We start from the raw sequence: 21,401 nt of genomic DNA, 5'->3' as shown, positions 1-21,401 counted from the left end.
AGTAATTCAAAATCCTCTCTTGAAAAGCAAACTGCTCACTGACCTATATTGCTGTATAGCTGGCAACACTACTCAGGCAGAATCCACATTTAATAGGGCTCTCTAAAGAGCCAATGGGGAAGAACTGCTCTCACGATATACTGGTCCCACTTTATAGATGCTATCCAGCATACTGGGAAGGTGAGAGGCTCTCAAGGCACTGTGGACTACTCAAGGCTCAGAAAGAAATCTAAAGAGTCTGTGGTCCTGCTGTGAGGTCTCTGGGCAGAGCTGGCCTGTCATTTGTTGCTACTGAGGCATCCTCAGTATGTAATACTTCTGTCATATGGACCACTGAAGTCCCAGAAGGCTTTCTCCCCCATCAGGCATCAGGGTCCAACATGCAGCAGCATCTTATGATTGAGAGAAGACAGATTGCCTGTGCTATGGTCAAAGAGGCACACAAAGCAGGCACAAGACACAGAGGGTACCTTGGCTACCTATGCAGAGGGCCCAACTACAAACATTCCTTCTTGAGTACAAGGAGCCACTGGCAGAAGACAGTGGCACTTCTCCTGGGAGCTTGGATGGAGCCAGGAGAAAAATAAGGGACCCTTGCTTACAATGCCTGGCCTTATCTTTAATGGAAGCGCCAAGAGCACATCTCCTAGGAAGTGCTACTCGGGCCAACTAGCCAGGCTAGTGTCACTGTCAGGAAGCCCAGTATATTCTGCTACCTACCTCACTTTCTTTCCAGTGAGCACCCCATTCTGCTCCTAGGCCCTCAGTTCCTACCCTGGGGTTTTTAGTATTTCCTGACCTATGTACTATAAATTCTATAGCAGCTTTGTTCATGCTAAACAAGGACTGCCTCAGAATAACTGATACATTCTCCCCAAAGTCAGGAGGGATTAGGAGGAACCAAGAAATGTCCCCAAGAACCCTTTCTGCCATCCCTGTTCATAGGGCTCATGAGAACCACAGAAGAGCTGAGTCCACAGAGCTCCACCCTATCCAAGAAACAGATATATACAAGGTACTAGAGTGACTGCACACAGACAAACAGCAGATGAAAGGACAGAGACCAGAAGGGAAAGGAGGGCCAAGCTCAGAAATATCTGGGCCTGTGAGTAGAGCTTGGGGACAACAGGGAACATGCCCACCATTCCCACAGAAGGCTGGGCTGGTACTGCCCATGAAGCAAATGACTTTAGGGAAAGCAGTTAGGAGTGGAGGGGGGGTGTGTGCACATAGTTATCATGGAGCCACAGATGGAGAATCATAGCAGAACCACTCACGGTGAGGTTACGCTGGAGACAGATGAGCTGCGAGATACAGTACCTCGAGTTTGCTTTACAAAACTGCACATGCAAGAAACAAAACATAAATAGGAGTGAGAAAACCAGAGAGAACGTTCTGAGACACAAGTGACACTTGAGTACCACATGAGTGCAGGTGCAGGCCACAGTGCACATCTGGCAGAAGGCTAGAGAAGCATCCACCAGACAGGCACTAGCCAAGACCAGCACTAAAGAGAAGTTGAGAGCCAATTTCATATGTGCAGAAAAAGTGAGGCTAAAGTGAACCAGCAAATCCTACATGGCTGGAAGACAAGACACAGTTCTCTCAGAGACCATCCCTCACCACAGCCTGCCCCACACTGCCTTAAGAAGGAGTGGTCTGGGAAGAGTTCTGGCAATTCCAGCATGCCCAGAGACCCAGCAGACTGACCTGAAGGCCTTGGATGAATACATGGCAAATACAGGAGGGAAGAATACCCTAACCTGTGGGCTGTCCATGTCCCGCCACCTCCCCCTACACCTCCCCCATAAGTATCTGTTCTCTGCTCCCAGACCCTCAGTTCCCAGACTCAAGTCCTATGGCTTCCAGGACACAAAGACGCCTACAGGAAACAATCAGACTGTGTCAGCAATACACATTCCATGTGGCTATTGTAGCCATTTCCAAGTGATGTCCAGAGGTTTTCCCAAAAACAACAGAGATAACAACAATCTCTTTACAGTCCTTTCCTTTTACAATGGCTTCAGGGGACATCCAGGCATATTTCAGTGCCCCCTTGTAAAGGCCAAGATCTTTGCACACTCTAAACTCAAACAGTTCATCTTCATAGAGCCTCAGTGTGTACACTGAGTGTGTACAGTGTGTACAGACACGTAAGCATATCACAATGCTGCTGAGAGAGTGGCTGTGAGTGTAAGATTATGAGTATGATTTTATGAGATCATGAGTGTGAACACAGGACTTGGCAGTGTGAGATTTTGAGTGTGTAAGATTGTGAGTAGGAGATTATAAGCATGTGTGAATGTTTTAAGAACATGTGATACTGTCAATGTGAGACAATGTAAGACTTGAGTGAGATTCTCTGTGTGTGCCTAGAAGACTAGGCAAGAATGATGTGCTGCAGAGAGAATCATGTTCTAGAAACATGAGTAGCTTCTGCAGGGCTACAGGAGTACATCCCAGCAATTCTGGAATCATCTGTCATCTACAGAATACAGAAGGTCTCATCATGCATACTGAAGGTTCTTCAGCAGCCACATAGCACCGAGAGCTTCTCCCCATGCTGATACAAGACACAGCTGTGAGAAAAACTGCCAAGACAAGGGGTTCATTACAACCACATTCTTCCCAGTCTGGCAGCAAACCACATGGGATAACTCACATACAGTTCCTGGGCCCCCAGAGGTCTTATCATGAGTGGCAAGAACTAGCAGCAGCACCCCCACGCTCAGCACCATGCACATGGGAAAGGCCTCACCAGAGTGGCTGACTCTCCAGAATCTCTACTCAAACCAGAATGATTAACATACTACTGCACACATTCCATTCTTGGGGATGCACCACATCTACAACGGTGTCTCTGAACAGGGAAGGAGCATTAAGGCAGTTTCTTCTGGGCTATGCCAAGGACCCTAGACTCTTTTCTCTAGGCATCAGTCTAGACAAGAACACCTCCAGGAATGGAAGCCCTAAAGGCAGCAGGAGCTGCTCTTTTCTAGGAGCAGCAGAGAGTAAGTACTAAAAAGAACATCACTTCATACCACAGGTCTACATGAAGCAGGAAGCCGATTTTGCCAAACACTTACCTGCTGTCCTCTCTACAAAAGACCACCACCAGTTCACAGAGCCCACATAAAGGAAATGGGCAAGGATGCCTGCCAGGGCTATTCAACCTCAGGATCAAGTTATTGAATTAAACTGGCCAACTAATCAACAACTGAACTGGCCAGACAGTGAAACAACAGGATAGAACACTGAGCCATCTAAACAACAAATGCCATGCCCTAAGCCTGCCTGGCTTTTAGCATTGGTCCCTATGGACCGCAGCCATTCCAGCTGACAACCCCCAGGCCAAATGTTTTCTGCTAGGCTTGGAGACAAGTCCTCTGAAAATACTATCTGGTAACCTTTGGGAAGGAGCAGGACCACTTTGGGTACACACATACACACACATGCACTCAATCACTACATCAGTATCTACAATCAACCAATTTCAACACATAATTTAGTAGTACAGGCATAAGTCACCACACGGGGCCAAGTCAAAGCCATGTGCCCGGGCTATGAAAAGTATGTGGCGGGTGAGTGCAGCTTCAGTGCTAGCAGATAAGCTCCTGCCGAGAGTCACCTATGGCCAGGCCATGTGCCCAACTTTCCTGACTTCTAAACAGTAAGTTCCCCCACAGTCCCTAACCCTCTATAAACTGTACATGAGAGCCAGCTGGATGGCAGGGAGACCAGATCTTCCTACAAAGGAGATCTGCCTTACAAAGTGCTTGCAGAGACATATTTGGAAGTGGCTGGGATGCCACTAGAACCTTTTATCTTACAAAGTACATTTCTGGAAAATTATGTGTAAGATCTACATGCTGACTCCTCAATACCCTGAGGGCTTTGCCAAGATAGGAGCACTAGGGCCACCCAGACACCATCCTGTAAATCAGAGCCCAGCTAACCCTGTCTAGCATGAAGGCCACACCCTTGCACTCTGTCTACCTTCAGGCTGGGAAAGCCACAAATTATGCTCAACCAAGCCCTTTGCTCAGGCTCCTTTCAAGATGATTCGAGGGGACAGCTATGCCTTTGCCAGCCCTAGGCAGGGCAGAGGTTCTGAGGAAGACATGGGCTCTGCTGCTACCCAATGCCACCCAGCTATCCCACTCCCAGGGGCCTTACGCAGCGATAGAGATGTTGGCAGCAGACATGGGGCTGACTTCAGCAACTTCTTTGGCCTTCTGTAGAGCAAGCTTCTGATTGGCTGCTTCTTCCATCTCCTCTTCATCCTGTTGGAACAACAAAACTGTCTTCCCAAGTCAAAAATTGACTGGCTGCCACTCTAAGGCTATCAGTTCTTCTCTCTAATGCCTCTATCCTCTTCTTCCCTCCAGACACTGGGGCAGACATCCATGTCCTGGGTGGACAGAGTCCCTTGTGACCCAGGATGAGTTGTCTTCAACATTTTTCAATGCCTCCCCTCCTGAATCTGTGGCCAGCAGCATTGGTATCTGGACTTCCTGCATCAGTGTTGTCTAGTTTGTGTCATCTCCAGCATGTTCACAAGTTAATGACCCTGTATCTGTGCTTTGTAGCCAGAAAGCCACTACCAGATTTTTACTTTTTACCTCAGGTTCATCACAGAAAATCTGTCTTTTTTTTCCATCACCCTATCTTTCTAGGAGCTCTTGAACCACTTAAACAAAGGTAGCCTACCTCACAAGGCTGGGAATAAGGTCAAACTCTTCCCTATTCCTACTAGGTCCAGATGCAACCTTTGAGTTTCTCTGCCTGAACCAATCAGATCCCATGAAGCCACACTATTTGCCATTGCAATAGAACCTGTATGTGTGCAGTTACCTATCCAGGAAGAGACAGACCCTCTGGACTTGACCCCATGTCACTATGCAAAACCAACAAGCTATACTCTAAAACTCTGGATCAGTACCACTGCTGAGTCCATGACCCAAGAAGAAAGACCTGCATGCTATCCATGTGAACTACTGGGCCTCCCCCATGATTTCTTAAAACCCCAAAGCCTAGACCTACCTAGGTTAACTCCCCTGAAAGCTAGCCCTCCTAAAATATACCTGCATCTTGAAGAACAGAAAAGTGACAAAAACTAAACTGCCAGTCAATGCCCAGATAATTTCAATACAATGCTACTGTTAAGAGAGCAACTGTGACCTGCCACAACTTTTTGTCATGATGTTGACTTTGCCCCAGGCCTAGGAACATTAGAGTCAGGCAACAATGGATGATAATCTCTGAAATCATAAGGCAAAATGAAATTTTCTACATATTTATCCTGCTCTAGTTTTTTGTCTAGCAATGAAAGCTAGTTGACAAAGGATGGAATAGGCCCTTCCCATCTAGAACTCCTGCCTAATTGAGGCAGTGTCATGTGGCCAGAGAGATAGGCCTCCATTGGTCCCAATTCCCAAGGCAGGAGGATTTCTGTATAGGATCCACCATAGAAAGCTGTATACATAAGCAGGTCCCTGAAGACACTGCCTCCTCACCCACATGAGAACTTGGAGAGGCTAGGACTCAAGTGTACTCCTTCACAGGAGTTAACATGGCTTGTATTCCAAATTCACATATTCTCAGAAACACTAACACCAAAGACAGCTCTGGAAATACATCGGTTCCCCTAGCTACGATCCCAGCCAGGGATCTGACCACACCTGGATGGCAATACTCAGCACTGGCCATACTGATGACAACAACAAGCAAGCTGGTAGCATTTCTGAATCCTCAGGAGCCAGAGATCAGAGCAAAAGAGAAGCCCAGGACATCATGCTAAATGGAAGCCAAAGGAAGCTCATGGCCACTACACTGCCTAGCTATGCTCTCTCCAAAGCATCTAAACCTGCCCCTCAGGCCCAGAATGAGCAAAACATTTGCTAAGGTCAGACTTGGGAGATGTGCACAGGTGCCAACTTGAGCACCAGTGAACACACAGCATGTCACCCCTTACAGAGACATGGTACATGCATGCATATAGAACATTTGTGATGTACATGGTAGCAGCCTTCATACTGGAGCCAGACAGAACTTGAATCAAAATGTAAGCTTACGGCCAACAGCAGGTAGCCTAGCTACACAGCAGGTAGCAGGACACAGGACTGAGGGTTGCTAAATAGGGGGTTGTGGCTTCTAGAGGGAAACCAGAGAGAGAGATCCGTGTATAATCATGTCCCCCACTGGGCTTGAATATAAGAAATGAATATTGAATTGTCTCTGCTGGGCACTGCCTAGAGCAGGCGCTATCCTGCTGTGATGCAGATGTGCATAGAAAGAATCACCACTGTTCCTCTGGTTCCAGCCAAGCCAAACATCTGAGGGCAGCACCATAGGTGTCCCCTTGCTGCCCTTTCCCTGGGGCTCACTCACACATCTTGTCTTGCTCTTATCACATAGCTACTATCTCAGCATGCATGAGGAACCTGCACTCCTGTGACATAGGTGGCCTATTAGCATGTACCTCCTGTGCGCCAACACTCTACCCTGTTGGCCCTTCTTTCTCCCAAAGCCACAGCTTCTCTGGGAGCCTGTCCACATATATACGTACCTTTATGGTCATGTCCCTCCTTGCTTCTGTGGCAATCCTATGTGCCCAGAGCCCAGATTAATGTCTCTCTGCTCATGAGCTTCCCCTGGAGAAAAGTCACAAGGACCCTGACCCCAAAGCTGGTCTTCCTCAGAGCTCTATAATTTCATCCAGAGTGAGCTTACTGAGTCTCAGACCTTCTAACCCTTCCAGTCAGCAGCTGGCATTTTACGTACCTTGGTCAACTCCTGGGCATTGGCAAGGTTGTCCACAGCAATGGCAAGGAAAACATTCAGTAGGGTGTCTGGTTGGGTCCAGCTAAGGAAGGCAGCCCTCTGCTCTACACACTGTCTCATATTATCATTATGGTTGCTCATGAAAGACAGAAATGTCCATATAATCAAGTCTCCAGCCTCTCTCCCCTGAAACCATCAGCCTGTTCTAGGGCCTGGTGTACCCAGGTGTACAAGCCCCACCCCCACATCCTCTTTTCTCACCAGCTGAATTGCACCTCTACAGTTTCACATGGCTCAACCTTCTCTTAACACACACACACACATAGAAAGAGAGAGAGGGACTGAGAGAAAGAGAGAGAGAAAGAGAGAGAGATTTTTTTCTCATCCATAATCTCTGGGGATGATGCTGTAGAACCAAAGATTAAAGGTCGTGTTTAATCAGTTTGCCTTCGCCTCCTTCAGAGGATATACCCTGCCTTCCTTTATCCCCAGCTCTTCTCTGATACCATGTGCAGGAGAAGCCTTGAAACAAACACACCTGCCTTCACAGGCCCCACCCCTCCTGGGCTCTGATGTGAACCTATCCAACCAACAGACAAATCCAACCAAGACCAGCACCTTCTGGGCCCAGTTCCTCCCTGTCTTGCAGGTTCTCTTATTTTTACTTTCTGTTTCATTGTGAATTCCCCAATGCATTCCCCTGAGTAACACTGGAAATGAGAGGATGTTACACAAATGGTCTGAGTGCCCAACCTCGCACTCCACCCTGAACTGACTCCCTGCAACTCTATGGTGAAGTGTTGCCACGACCTTTAGGAACAAGGAAGCCCAGTTACACAATGTATATGGCTGTTTGAATGAGAATGGCCCTCACAGGCTCAGAGATTTAAATGTTTGGTCACCAGAGAGGGGCACTATTTGAAAGGATTAGGAGGTGTGGCCTTGTTAGAGAAAATGTGTTACTGGGGGTGGCCTTTGAGTTTCCAGGAGCCTAATCCAGGCCTGGAGCCTCTCCCTACTGCCTTCAGACCAGATGTAGGCTCTTAGCTACTTCTCTAGCACCCTGTTAGCCTACATGCTACCATTGCAGCACCGCCATGTCATTATGCCATGATGACAATGGACTAAATCTTTGAAATTGTAAGCCAGCCCCAATTAAATGCTTTCTTTCATAAGAGTCACTATGGTCATGGTGTCTCCATGCAACAGAATAGTCACTAAAATAGGATGAGCTACCTGAACTAGGTCCCTGGATCTCAGCAGAACCTGGTTATTCTATCACTGCCATTCCCATAAGTTTCTTCCCACATGGGAAAAGACCTATTACTGATTATGGCATGCACTGCTATTGCTCACCTCTCATATAGGTTTACCTCTCATATAGGTTACTCTTCTGAGTTGTCTCAAAATTTGGAATTAACCTTGGTACTGCTAGCAAACTGGCCAGTGCAAGCCCTGGCATTAACTGATTAATTAATTAAATGTCCTTTATCCTGATAATCCAAAATGTTGCAGACCCTATTTCATAGCCCCTGGGAGAAGGCTTTCCTCAGGGCCCAGTGCTCACAGGACTTAGGCCTCTTTCACCCTAGGTCTGGGGACTCACTGTTGCCAGGCAGTGCCATTCTCCCCATTGCCCTGCTCTATACCAGGCAAGCAATAACTGTGCAGCCATAACCAACCTCTATACAACCAGAGTTTCTGGCTGGGGTTCATGGCCCAGGGCATTGTTACAGCTGAGCCTGAGCCTGCTTAGGGCTGCAGCAGCACCACAAAGGATATCTCTAAGCACTATATACCCTATGAACTAACCCTCCCACATACACCCAGAGGTTTTTCCACACCCAAAACAGAGCTAAGGGTAGCAATCATCTGTGTATCCTGCCAGAGGTAAATACAAGCTCATCAGAAACCCCCCTAATTAACATGAAGGGAGACACTTGGTGGCTGATAGGCCTGGCCTAAGTGTCAGTGTTTAACTGCTGTGATGGCAATTCTTGGTTGTCACCTTTACTACACCTGGAATCAACTAAAACCCAAATACAGAGGGCATGCCTATGACGGATTTTTGCTTAATTTCAAAGAAGAAGATCCATTCCTAATCCTGATCTGTGAGGTATGAAGACATGCCTTTAATCCAGATCATTTGAGTTGGGAAAACCTCTAATCTGGGCCATACCTTCTGCTAGAAGCCTGTACAAGGACATGGAAGAAGGAAGCTTTAGCTTTTTGCCTCCTTGCTCTTCTCTTGTTAGTAAGTCCATTGCTTCACTAGCATTGGAGCCTACTTCTTTGGGATTCCAGCATCTACTGAAGACCAGCTGAGACATCCAGCCTTGTGGACTGAATAACTACTAGGTTCTTGAACATCCTGCTCATAGACAGCCACTGTTGGATTAGCTAGACCACAGCCTGTAAGTCATCCTAATAAATCTCATACACACACACACACACACACACACACACACATATATACACATATGTACATATTTTTTTTTCATTCTATAAATTCTGTTACTCTAGAGAACCCTAACTGCTGTGGAAAATTGTATAGTGGCTTTGATCTAGCATGAAGCTAACACTGCAGTTCCCTTCCTTCTCTGAAACCAGAGCTGTATAAGAACCACCTTTACAGAGGTAGCTGTGCAACAATTCACAGATATTTGGTTCCATCTTACAATGTGTTTCTGGGCTCCACAATGTTCTACCACTTTCTCTAAATGAGATTCCTAGACCAGCATATCAGACTCTGCTTGTGAATCTGTTATAATACACATTCTCAGACCCTAAACCAGAGCTATTAGTTAAGGCTAAGACCCCCACCACCCCTCAAAGGCCAAATACCCAGCTGCATTCCACAAAAAACCCACTAACCTTAACCCTCCTGAGGCTGCATTTCCTGCCTCACGTGCATTCAAACCACATTCACACCTGTTTCTTCCACCTCTCACTCTGGCAGGCATCAGTCATGTGGATTCTTCTTGGCCCCATTTTTCTCTCCATGCTCTCCCTGGGCTGATGCTGCTGGGTCTGCCTTGGTTCAGAGGGTAGATAGCCCACTCTCCCCTGCCTTTCTCTGGCCTGAAGCAAAGCTCTATAAATTTCTATTTCCAGCAGGGGAGGTTTTGTAAAAGTCCTGTGCCAAAATTTACTCAAACTTAACAGGGTAGAAAGCCTCTTTCCCTACCCATTCCATATCCATATCTTCTTGCAAGGACTCCAAGGCTATTCAAAGTTTTCCTGAGCCCCTGGTAGCCTCAACTTCTAGATGCTCCTTACCTATATGGTGCCTCCACACTCAGTGCTCTGGCATCCTAGGGATGTACATCACCCACATTCTGAGGAGGAACTGCTTGCATACCCAGCCCTTCTGGAGTACTCTACTCTTTAGCATTTTATCTTTACATATGCCTTACCACCATGAGATGGCCACAGGAAGAATGCTGAATATAAACTACTGTACTTAGCCCCAAGAAGGATACAGTTTCCAAACAACGTTAGGACGATGAAGTAAAAGGAAGAAAACATGCCTTTGCTGACTCCACCTTGTGACTCAATCCCATGATACATCACAGCATTCCAGTCCTCTCCTGTCAGGATCTAAAAGAAGAAAAATTAAGATAGAGCCTATCAGTACCACACCCAAGAGTACACAGCACACATGCACAAATGTTCATGTACACACAAACACAGACTTGAATCAGGGCTTATATACATCATTGGGCAGTGTGGCATGTACACATTTTTAGATTACAGGAATTCCAAAAGTCCAGGCAACAGGAAATGGTCCAGGAACAGGAAGGTGAAGCCATCTGGGGCCACCCTGACCACACTAGCGTTTCACTGAGAGCAGCAAGAGTCAGAGAAGGGAACAAGCTGCTCATAGCCACATGATGGAAGCTCAGCCTTTGACTCTCCAGGTTCCAACCACCTTTAACCATATAGTTTCACTCTCACAGACTAAATGCAATTTTTGCCCTTCAGCAAACATCATCTCTACTTTTATTTTTTTAAAACATATTTAAGTAGCATTGACAGTTCTGGTCTAGGAGCCTGAAGAACTCACTTGCCCCAAGGGTCATGGGCTCTCTCCCTGCACTGCCCTCTTTTCCATCCTTTATTCTGGTCAGATATTTATTTGATCATTTTAAAGTATGACTTTTTACATAAGTTTCTAATCCATCTGGAACCCTGTGTAGTACGGGTATCCTGTTTTTCTTATGAGAGTCCATTTTTCCATGCATTGAATACCGCAGCCTTCACCACTGAATCATATTTCTCCGATAGCCAATTTTCTATCCATGGAAAGCATGTCCCAAAGCACCATATTTTACTCTTCAGCATTTTATCTTTCCATATGTTATGCCACCATCATAACTAGGGCCACCCAGAAAGTCCTGAGACTTGTTACAACAGGTAACTCCCTCCAAGTCTTGGTCACTCTTGGGTATTTTCCATCCACATCATGGCTGTTACTGTTGAACCCAAATTGGTAGCTGAAACAGGCAGGGCCCCAGGAGTCACCCCACCATCCCGGGGCTTACTTTCTGGTCCATATGCTGCTTGACTTGCACTGTTCCTGTGAGCATGGTGTCAAAACACACTGATGCCGTGGAAAACCTTTTTTCCTCTGCAATGTCTTGCTTCTGCTAACTAGCACCTGCTCCCTGAGGACAATATAAAACTCAACTTACAGCTAATGGGTTCAGGACAGAAAGCAGAAAGACAGTGTCCAGCTCTTTTCTTCTTAATCCAAATTTTGTAATTACTGTTTACTCATTAAAAAAAAATGTATGTGTCATCTAAGTTTTCAAATCTATTGGCTAAAGCTGCCATAAAATATACAGGGATTTCAAAACAACAACAACAGCAAACCTTTTTTCTAAATTATTAATCCTATTAAAGTATATAACTTGTTTACTTTTAGATTTTGATCCTTGTATTTAAGATTATAAATTTCATACTGGAAAGATGGCTCAGCAGTTTAAAACACTTGCTCTTGCAGAGGATCCAAGTTCAATTCCTAGCATCCACATGGCAGTTCACAACTATCTGTCAGATCCCCTGGAACTCCGAAGCCATCTTTCTAACCTCTGATTATGCAACATTTTAAACAGAAAACAAATTGTAGTACTCATATATCTATCAAGCAGGCTAAGAAATTAAGCACCCATGGCTGGAGAGGCAGCTTGGTAGTTAAAGGTCTGGAATTCAGTTCTCAGCACCCACAGCAGCAGCTCACAACTGCCTATAACTCCAATTCCAGGAGATCCAACCCCTTCTTCTGGTCTTTGGGACATTTACACTCACACATACCCACATAAAAAAAATAACTTAAAATAAAATGTAAGTTTTAAAAATAAAGATAAGCATCTAAATGAGGCTGAAGTCTCTTGATGGGACTCACCAGCACCCCACTACCAGTTATACAATTTCCTGGCTTTATCATTTCATGCAAACTTTTATACAGTATCCAATATTATATAACAATATCAAATTCCCCTGACACTTATTTGTTGTGCTCAAAATTATTTTTGTGAGTTGTATCCATGCTGACACATTTACCTCTAGGTCAGCTGTTTTCCCTAGATGATGAGCACCCAGCCTTGCCATTACAGCTGTTGCTGAGCCCTCTCACACACATCAGTACACCTGAGCTGCAAGCATCTAGCACAGGACTTGCTGATACATGGGTTTCATAGGATGCTAGGAAATCACTGTTCAGCATGATTTTAACCACCCACCATCAGGACGTGGAGAAGAGAAGCCATGGCTTCTCTAAACTCTGATGTAATTTTGGCTACAATGAGAGGTGGGGAGGATGGTAACTGTAGGTTTAATTTGCATCCCTCTGGATGATGAAATCAGGATGTAGTCAGTAGGACTGACCACAGTTTCACTGGCTTATTTACTAGTTTCTTCACCAGCCTTTCCTTTCTTCTGCTGCTGCTCTGTATCTTAGACTTCTCCTACTACAGTACCTTTTCTTTTTGATCTGTAAGTGTTTTCAATAAATTCTAGAAACTAATCCTTTGTTATTTGTTGACACTAGAAAGATCTCCCTGGCTCTGGAATTTTAAACGTTATTTTAATGGTTTCTTTCAATGGACCAAATTGGTTGATTATTGCCTTTGTGCTGTGTGTTTGTACTGGTTTTGTACTGCGTTTGTACTACCAGTGGATGCTATAGTCCGTGGTTTTTGTTCTGTTTTGTTTTGTGTTGTTGTTGTTGTTTATACTGAAAACAACATTTTCTTTAATGCCTTCCCTACCTTTAGTTAATAACATGGCACTTATGTGTGCTCTAAAAAAAATTTCTTTTTGGTCATACTAGGTATAATGTAGAAATCCTGATTGTGTTTGTTCAGTTTTTATTAGTGTGTGAGAAAGCGGGGGATGGAGGGGCACCCCCACATTGCACTGCATGTGCAGAGGCCAGAGTGCTTAGTTCTTTCCTTCTAACTTCATGTGAGCTAGTTGGACTTGGGTTGTCAGGATTGCATAGCAAGTGCTCTTACCCAACAAGCCATGTCACCAGCCCAGTTTCATGTTCTTCTGTATGACTAACCAGCTTATCCCACGATATATGCAATGACAGTACCTATATTTTATTTTTAATGAATATTTTCCTTTCTTGACAATTCTTAAAAAATCCTGAATTTTTTTTCTTATTCTACTACACCAGGGCTAATGACACTGGTATAACCTGCTGAACTTCATACTGTCTCTTTACCCTGCCAGATGTACTTTGTCTCCTGTCCAAATACCTCTTCCTTAACTTGTAAACATTATGAGTACATTCAATGACTTCCTAACATGAAGTTGTCTTATAGTCTAAGAAAATTTCGAGGAATTTATAAAGACAATTTTTCTCTTGTTCCTTATTATTTTATGATTCTGCTCTACCATTTTTTTTTTGGGGGGGAGGGTGCTTCTTGCTATATAGCTCAGGTTTGCCTCAAACTCACAAATCCTCGTGTCTCCTCTTCCTGAGTGCTAGAATTGGACATATGAGCAACCACACAGAGTTTATGAAAAACAGTTTAAGTATATCTGTATTTGATTTATAAAGGATTTTTTCTTCTGGATGTTTTCACCTCTGTGATCATGACATACATTTTTCTTTTCTTGTATTATCCTCATTTAGTATTTCATATCAATGATATTTTAAGCTCATAAAATAAGTAAGAAATTACATATTCTCTGTAGTCCACATAAAATTGAAATAACCTTTAAATATTTAGGAGAATTAATTAATGAAGCTGTCTTAACTTATGGCCTTTGGTCTGACGTGGCCCTGACCTCCTATTTCTTCTTCAGTGTACTTTTTCTCCTTAGTGGCCATCTGAAGTACTTCTAGCAGCCCCTGGGCAGTCTGGGGGCCTGGAGAGATGGCTCAGAAGTTAAGAGCACTGGCTGCTCTTCCACCAGTCCTAGATTTAATTCCCAGCAACCACATGGTAGCTAACAACCATTTCTAATAAGATCGGATGCCCTCTTCTGCCGTGCATGAAGACAGCATGCTCATATACATAAAACAAAAAATAAATCTTTTAAAAAGTGTTCTGGTCCTCCCTAATGCTGAATCACAGTTCTAGGCTCTGAGACCGTACCCCAATATTCCAAAGTTACTTTTCATGACCTCTGGTATCTGTCAGTTATGGCATCAGCCATCAGAAGAGCTCTTTTGATATAAAATGCTACTCTAGGACTGCCCTCAGAGTATGCTTTTCTTCACTGTAGTGTGTCTCAGTCTATACTCCACTCAGCCTCTGGGAACATGTTCTCTGAGTCTGCCTAGAACTCACCACTTCTCCATCTTTTTACTCATTTCCTTTGGTGGAAATTTTCTGGACCTAAACTCAGGCTCAGTGCATGCTAGGCAAAATCTCTACCACTCAGCTGCACCCCAGCCCCAGCCTCTCTGACCTCCAAGCTTGGCACATCCAGTGTACCAATTATCTTGTCCCCATGCTACAGTCAGCAGGTGTCTCGCTCTTCCAAACTGCCTGCCACCATCCCTGGGATGGTGTCCAGAGTGCAGTCCGCCTATACTTTTAACTTGAATTGCTATAACTTTCATTCCTAGGATTTCTACTTGGTTCTTATTCTTTGACTTGGGTGCTTTTCCTCAACTTGGGGGTTTCTTCCTTTGTTCCTTAGCTCAGAATCACCTGTACTTCTGCACTTGCTCTGTATTCACTTTTCTTTGAAAGTAGTCTCACCTCCCAACTTTGGATGCTAACCCCTTCTAGGGTATCAGTATTTCACAGTATTTAATTTGCAGGCTGCCATGAGAAAATTAGGGGTTTCTTCCTTCTTTGCACCCTCCCACCCACACTTTTATCATAGTCCAGAGGCAAGGTCTCCCTTCGTAGATCTTAACACTCCAGTCCAAGATGTCCTATTAAGGAAAGGACAGCCTGCCCACACTTCTTGTCTCCTCCAACATACTTGCTGCAGGCTTTAGATACGGTTCTCCCAAATTCCCTTCCTTGGTACCTGGGCACCGTAGACCTACAAACCATAGGAAGAAATAATCCTTCCCATCATGAGCATCTACTCCCCAAACAGACACAATGTACTCTGCAAGAACCCAGGCTGTAGCAAACTCTTCTGTCTCCAGAGGCTGACAGACCTCATCCTACACTAAAGGCTCAAACTTGGAAAGCCGCTGATCTGTTAGCAAGCTAAAATATTTGTAAGATAAAGGGAGTCCATGGAATAAGGACAGGTGACCTTGCAGAACCCAAGAATGGGCACAGATATAAATCCTAGGACCAAGTTATTCTCTTGGCTAGTCATTAGGTTTGGATCAGCAGCTGGAAATATGCCCTCCCTCTGGGAGGAAGAACAAAGGCTCTTCCATATAAGTGGGCTCAGCTCTGCCTCTTCAGGGGCTAAGACCTGAGCTAATCTCCATCCAGCCTGTCAGTCTGCAAGAGTTATCATGACAGGTCAACAGCTATCCTGTCCTGTCTACTCTCAAACAAGGTATCCAAGCAAGAATCATGAAACAGATCTATTGGATACTACACGAACAGCGAGCCCAGTTCTGGCAGCATTAGAAGGCTAAATATCAAGGGAGACAGTATCCAACCGAAAGTACCCAAAACAAAACTGTCCAAGAGAGGGGCTGATCATTTAAGGCCCCCATCAAACAAACAATGGGCCAACAGCCACAGTTTTCCAAGAGGCATTGGTAGGTACATATCCTAGAATGAAAAGAGAGTAGTGGGCCATTGGGCCTGAGACCCTATAGGAGAAGTTCAGGAAGAGCTCTGGATTTTCTCTGAGGATAGAAAACAACTGGTTTCAGGCCTTAGAGTTAATAAATTGATGAAATGACACAGACAACCCAAGGAGCTTCACCTGCCCCACCACCACCACCCTCAGAGTAGCAACCCAGTTTCCCTTGGACCTGCCAAAGCTTATCTTTTGTTGTGTTGTGCTTAAACATGTAACTTCACTTTTTCCTCACTCCTAGGAGAGATTGAGAACCAAGGAGAGTGCAAGAACCCTCACCTGGAAGACAGTGAGGATGGCAGCTGGGAAGGTATCAAAATTGGTGGTTGGAGTCTCATCTTGAAAGTTGAACCTGAGAAAAAAGAAAAGTCTTAAGTCCCATCAGGAGGAGCCTGGGGACCAGTTCCTTGACATCAGCATGCTCATTACCAGTGCTCTCAGCATTCTCAGACCCATTGGAGAACCTTCAGGAAGGAGGCAGGTGGAAAAGGCCTGGGGTAGCAGTGTCTGCTCTGAGCTTGACTTCACCGGGGCCCTGGCCTGCTTCCCTAATCCTGGGCTACTTACTGTCCCCCAAACAGCTGCATCCCCAACAGAGCGAAGACCACGATGAAGAGGAAAAGCAGGAAGAGAAGGCTGATGATGGACTTCATGGAATTGAGGAGGGAAACCACCAGGTTCCTCAGGGAGTTCCAATACCTGTGAGGCAGGAAGGAGGGCTGAAACCTAGTGGAGTCACTGAATGCTGCTTCACATGCTTCCAGCTCCCTCCATTTAGCCTTGCTCTCACCTCCACATGAAGCATGCATGCATTGCTCCAGAAATCAAAATCTACAATCCTCTACTCTCAATCCAACCATGAGATAGCAACACCAGACATGTGACTGCAGTGCCAGCCTTACCTTCTCTCCCAAATTGCACTGTTCTTAATAGAAAGATGCCACTTCCTGTTAGGTGGCCAGGTCCAAACCCAGACTTTACACTCCAACCTTCCAGCACAGTGGTTCTCAAAGTACTGCAACCCTTTAATATGGTTCTTCATGTTATTGTGAACCTCGATCATAAAATTATTTCATTGCTACTTCATAACTGTAGTTTTGCTACTGTTATGAATCATAATGTAAATATCTGATATGCAGGATATCTGACCCTGTGGAAGCAGTCATGACCCACAGGTTGAGAACCACTGCTCTAGCTACTTAACCATCCAGTGTTCAACTGGCCAGCCAAGAAATGGCTGACCTGTCATTTCTTAAAGTCCCTTTCACAACATTCATTGAAGAGAAAATATAACTCCCTCATTTACAACCAGTCTTCATGGCATAAAGGGCCCATCTATACCTGTAATGATTCTGCTGCTCAGTGATAGATCCAATTGCCATCCCAGACTCCAGAATGTCTCTCCTAGGAGACTTCAGCCTTCCCCCAGGAGATATGCCACCTGCCTCTGTACCTTTAACATGCTATTCTGTTACCCTGACAAAAAGAATGAGGGACAGCAAAACAGATGCAAACCTCCCTGTGCTCATCCTCAGGGTCTTTCAGGACCCCTACTGTTCTTCTTGCTGGTTCCCATGGCAGTGGCTCAGCCACCCTCTACAGCCTCTCTTAAAAGAAAGTGAGTAGATCCAGAAGTATTAAAAAGCTCTTGAAGTGTCCAGCCTTCTGGCCTCAGGACAGGGTCATGGATGTCCTTGGGAGAATCTGAAGGCCCAAGATTTGGGTTAAGGCATATTTCTGGAGTCTGTCTTACCACCATACCACAGGTGCTCAAGTAGAGTAGACTCAGGACAACTCAAAGGACATGCTCAGCAGATTTGTGAACCTAGCTGGACATAAACCTCTCCTTCATTCATGCATCTCTATCCTCAGACAGTTTGGAGTTTGAATTAAAATAGTTGGAAAGGATTAGCAGAACTTCAGTCTACCTGGGAAGTAACTGTAGGCCCATGTGCTGCATGCTTAAGCTCAGTGTCAACATGTTTTGGTATCACAGTTACTGGGACAGCACAAAGCACAAGGACCTCTGAGACACAGAGCAAGCTCAGCCCACACCAGCCTCTACTGCTGATAAGATCATCACGGAGAGTGTCTTCCTCCTTCCACACTTCCCACTCCTCCCACCTGCATCTTTGATTGTAAGCAGGGGTCTCAGCACCAAGCTCAAGCCCACATCACCTCCCTGGGCTTCAGTCTCCTCACTTTCTTCCAGAGCTAAATTTTATGTGAGATGGAACTAAAGACAGAATCTTGTTACTATTATAATTATCAAGGGTGGGATTGGGAAGGTGGAAAAGTCAAGCCTGGGAAAGGAGCCATGTAGGCACTAGGCTGGCTGCTATGAGGAAGGGCCAAGGCCTCCCACCCTCTGCACAGGGGATGGGCAAACCTGGGATAGGACAATGGAAAGACTTCTGCTTCTGCTGAGATTTCTGCTTTATTTTATTTTTATTCATAAAGACATTTTCTTTCAAATATATCATGTATTTTTTTTACCACATTCACCCCTCACACTCTTCAACTTGTTCCCTTCCTTCCCCCAAACAGTCTTGTCTGTTTTGATGTTGTATGTGTAGAATCCACAAACTAGAAGGAACATACAATATGTGTCTTTCTGAATATGACTTATTCTGCTTATTTAATATGATGACCGCTAGTTGTATTTTTTAAAAAACAAACAAGAATTTCTGGTTTCCCTATTCACCATAAAGTCACTTTTGAAGACTTGGAACATAAAACTGGCAGCTTTAAGAGAAGGTGACATAAAATTGCAGGTGTAACAAACTATAAAGATAACCAGGAAAATGACCACAACACTGTGGCCAGTAAGGACAACCCTAGGAATGCCGTAGGCCCAAAGGCTCTGATAGTCCCTGAATGTGCTGTTTTACAACCAATATTGTATTTGAGCCATTAAGCCACAGAATAAGATTCCAGATATCAGCCATCCATCCCCATGTAACCCAGCCAAGAGCACACAGATAACATACTTTGTGACTTTGAAAATCCTCAGCAATCGGAGAGCCCGCAGCACACTGATTCCAAAGGAGGTTCCTGGCTTGATGGCAGCCCACACTACTTCAAAGATACTCCCCACAATCACCTGCAACACACAGCATCAACACAGGGACATCTCTATGTGGACATGTGTGCATATATGGATGAAACTGATGAATACATGGCACATGTCCTAGCATGTTCAATGGTGTGGCTACTTCTCTCAGTAAATACCTACCCTGCCTCCTCTGCACTAGCATGTGTCTTACAGGGGCTTGGTAACCCCAGAGAAAGTTGCACAAGCCACAGATACTGTGCTGTCTATCTTGGTGCTCTGGACTCTTCTTCCTGTAACATCAGATACGCTGTAGCAAAGACACTCTATTAGCCTGTGGAGAGGCTTGGGTGACCAAGAACAGAGCTTGTGGCAGGCTGGCCAGTGAGCCTGGCCAATAGCCCCAACATGAACCTGGAGTGAATTCATCTATCCCAGATGAACCTGAGACAAGTAAGGCCTTTGCGCCAGAGGCGTTCAGGTGGGTCACATTGGAAGCCTTCACGCATAGACACAGTGAGGCACAATGTGTTTATTGCTTTAAGGCGCTTACCACTGACATAGTTGCTTTCTAAGTAGAAAAAAATCAGCGTGGGTTTTAGAAAATAGTAGTACACTGTCATAATAAAACAAACAAACAAAAAAAAGTAGTACTAGTTTTGGAGCCAGAGAACAAGTACTAAGTAGCCTGTCTGTGAAAGTATAAAGTTCCCTGAATACTGAGAATACTGCGCCTCAGGACCTACAAGAACACAAGAAAAGCCTTGTGGACAACCAGAGGAGGTGTGTGCCATGGTGCTTGTAATGTGGGAACAGTAGAAAATTAGCTCAGTAAACCATGAGGTACAATCTGCCTCTGCAGGTTTCCAAGCCAAGCACTGGAGAACTGCCTGGACTCTGTTTCTGCTTAGGTTAAATGCAAAAGGTAAGAACAATCTAACAGAGGGGAGCCAGGACCTGCTGGTTCAGATACCAAGTGGTGTCAACACTGAGAAAGGGCATTGTCTAAAGGTAATGTCAAGAATAACATCCTGACTTCAATTTGGATCTGAAAAAGGCTCAAGGCAGTTCTGACAAGGAAATCAAAAGTGTGACTCCCAACTTGGTCCTGGTTACTGTATGCCTCACAGGCTATTCATAAAGGACTTAAGAGGTTAGAATGTACTTCCCACCTAGCCTTGAGGTAGTAAGAGTGCACTACCACTCTGTACCAAAAAAAGTAAATGAAAGAGTTGGATATAATCCCTACTTGTTCCTGAGAGGGTGAGTCCTCCATGATAATAACCTTAACATATCTCAAGGAAACATGAACAGAGGAACTATTTGGTAGGAGTTGATTTTTTACCTAATGGGATAAATATACTCCAAGAAGGTCTATGATATATCCATAAAAATAGCCTCAATGCTTCTTTAAAATTTTTATTTGGTGTTTTACATGTATGCATGTCTATGCACCACATGGTAGTAGTAACAGAGACCAGGGAGAGTATTGTATCCCCTAGGACTGGCACCTGTTAGCAGCTGTGAGCCACCATTGTGGATACTGGGACTTGAACCCAGATCCTCTGGAAGTGCAGCCAGTGCTCTTATCTGCAGAGCCATCTCTCCATCCCCCAAAATGCCCTTAAGAGAAGTATATGTAGAGGCATACCAGGTTAACTGAAAAGGACCAAGGCAATACAAAACAAAACTAGGTCTCTGGAGCTAGAGAGAATACTCAGCAGTTGACAGCATGTACTGATCTGGCAGAGCACCTGAGTTTGCTTCCCAGTACCTACACTGGATAGCTTACATCAACTTGTAACTCCAGTTCTGGGGACATTTGATACTTCTAGCCTCCATAGGCACCTACACACACATAATTAAAAATAAAATCTTTTTTTTTTTTAAATAGGTCGTTTGATTCCCAAAACCCTATTGCCAGGAGCAGGCTGTGAAAACTGCCCAGCTTCAAACATGCACTACTTTTCACAGAAATAGAAAGAGCTCTAGGGGCAGAGCAGAGCCCCATGGACACCCGGTTGTGCACAGTTGAGACTGTGTACTCTTCCCTCTTCTGTACCTGTGGCTCCTCTGTGCTTCCTGCAGGCCCTTTTGTAAATAGAAATGCTTATGAAAGTTATCCTGCTGCTGCTGCTGCGGAATAGGATGCTGGGTGTGCAGGAGATCACTTGTCATACTTTCACAAGTCAACAGACTGAAGACTTCAAGAACTGCACACCTGAGCCTGAGAAGAGGAAAACTTCAAGCTATGCCGAGTTTTCCTTCCATCTGGCTAAGGCTCCCTCCCTGTCAGCTTCCAGCATTCCAAGTCATTCCA

At 44.9% G+C, this 21,401-nt stretch overlaps 1 protein-coding gene across 9 annotated transcripts in view; it reads right to left on the bottom strand.

The window, feature by feature from the left end:
* Nucleotides 1-21,401, bottom strand: part of Cacna1b (calcium voltage-gated channel subunit alpha1 B) — a 162,947-nt gene that overhangs the window by 77,198 nt on the left and 64,348 nt on the right. For 5 of the 9 annotated variants that reach the window (XR_009593741.1, XM_060389664.1, XM_060389665.1 and 2 more), the window contains exons 13-19: nucleotides 19,020-19,132; nucleotides 16,597-16,728; nucleotides 16,309-16,381; nucleotides 10,266-10,383; nucleotides 6,784-6,851; nucleotides 4,177-4,283; nucleotides 1,278-1,340 (exon numbers count right to left, since the gene is read on the bottom strand). Coding sequence is in view for 8 of the 9 variants with exons in the window: in XM_060389664.1 (XP_060245647.1) it covers nucleotides 1,278-1,340; nucleotides 4,177-4,283; nucleotides 6,784-6,851; nucleotides 10,266-10,383; nucleotides 16,309-16,381; nucleotides 16,597-16,728; nucleotides 19,020-19,132 (674 nt within the window). In the remaining variant the exon portion in view is untranslated. The remainder of the gene's footprint in view (nucleotides 1-1,277; nucleotides 1,341-4,176; nucleotides 4,284-6,783; nucleotides 6,852-10,265; nucleotides 10,384-16,308; nucleotides 16,382-16,596; nucleotides 16,729-19,019; nucleotides 19,133-21,401) is intronic. The other 4 variants (XM_060389667.1, XM_060389669.1, XM_060389668.1 and 1 more) reach the window with 1 other exon arrangement.

The sequence above is a fragment of the Meriones unguiculatus genome, chromosome 8, assembly GCF_030254825.1.
Source record: "Meriones unguiculatus strain TT.TT164.6M chromosome 8, Bangor_MerUng_6.1, whole genome shotgun sequence".
Lineage (NCBI taxonomy): Eukaryota > Metazoa > Chordata > Mammalia > Rodentia > Muridae > Meriones > Meriones unguiculatus.
The sequence above is the reverse complement of the archived record's forward strand: the minus strand, read 5'-3'. Positions and strand labels throughout refer to the sequence as shown.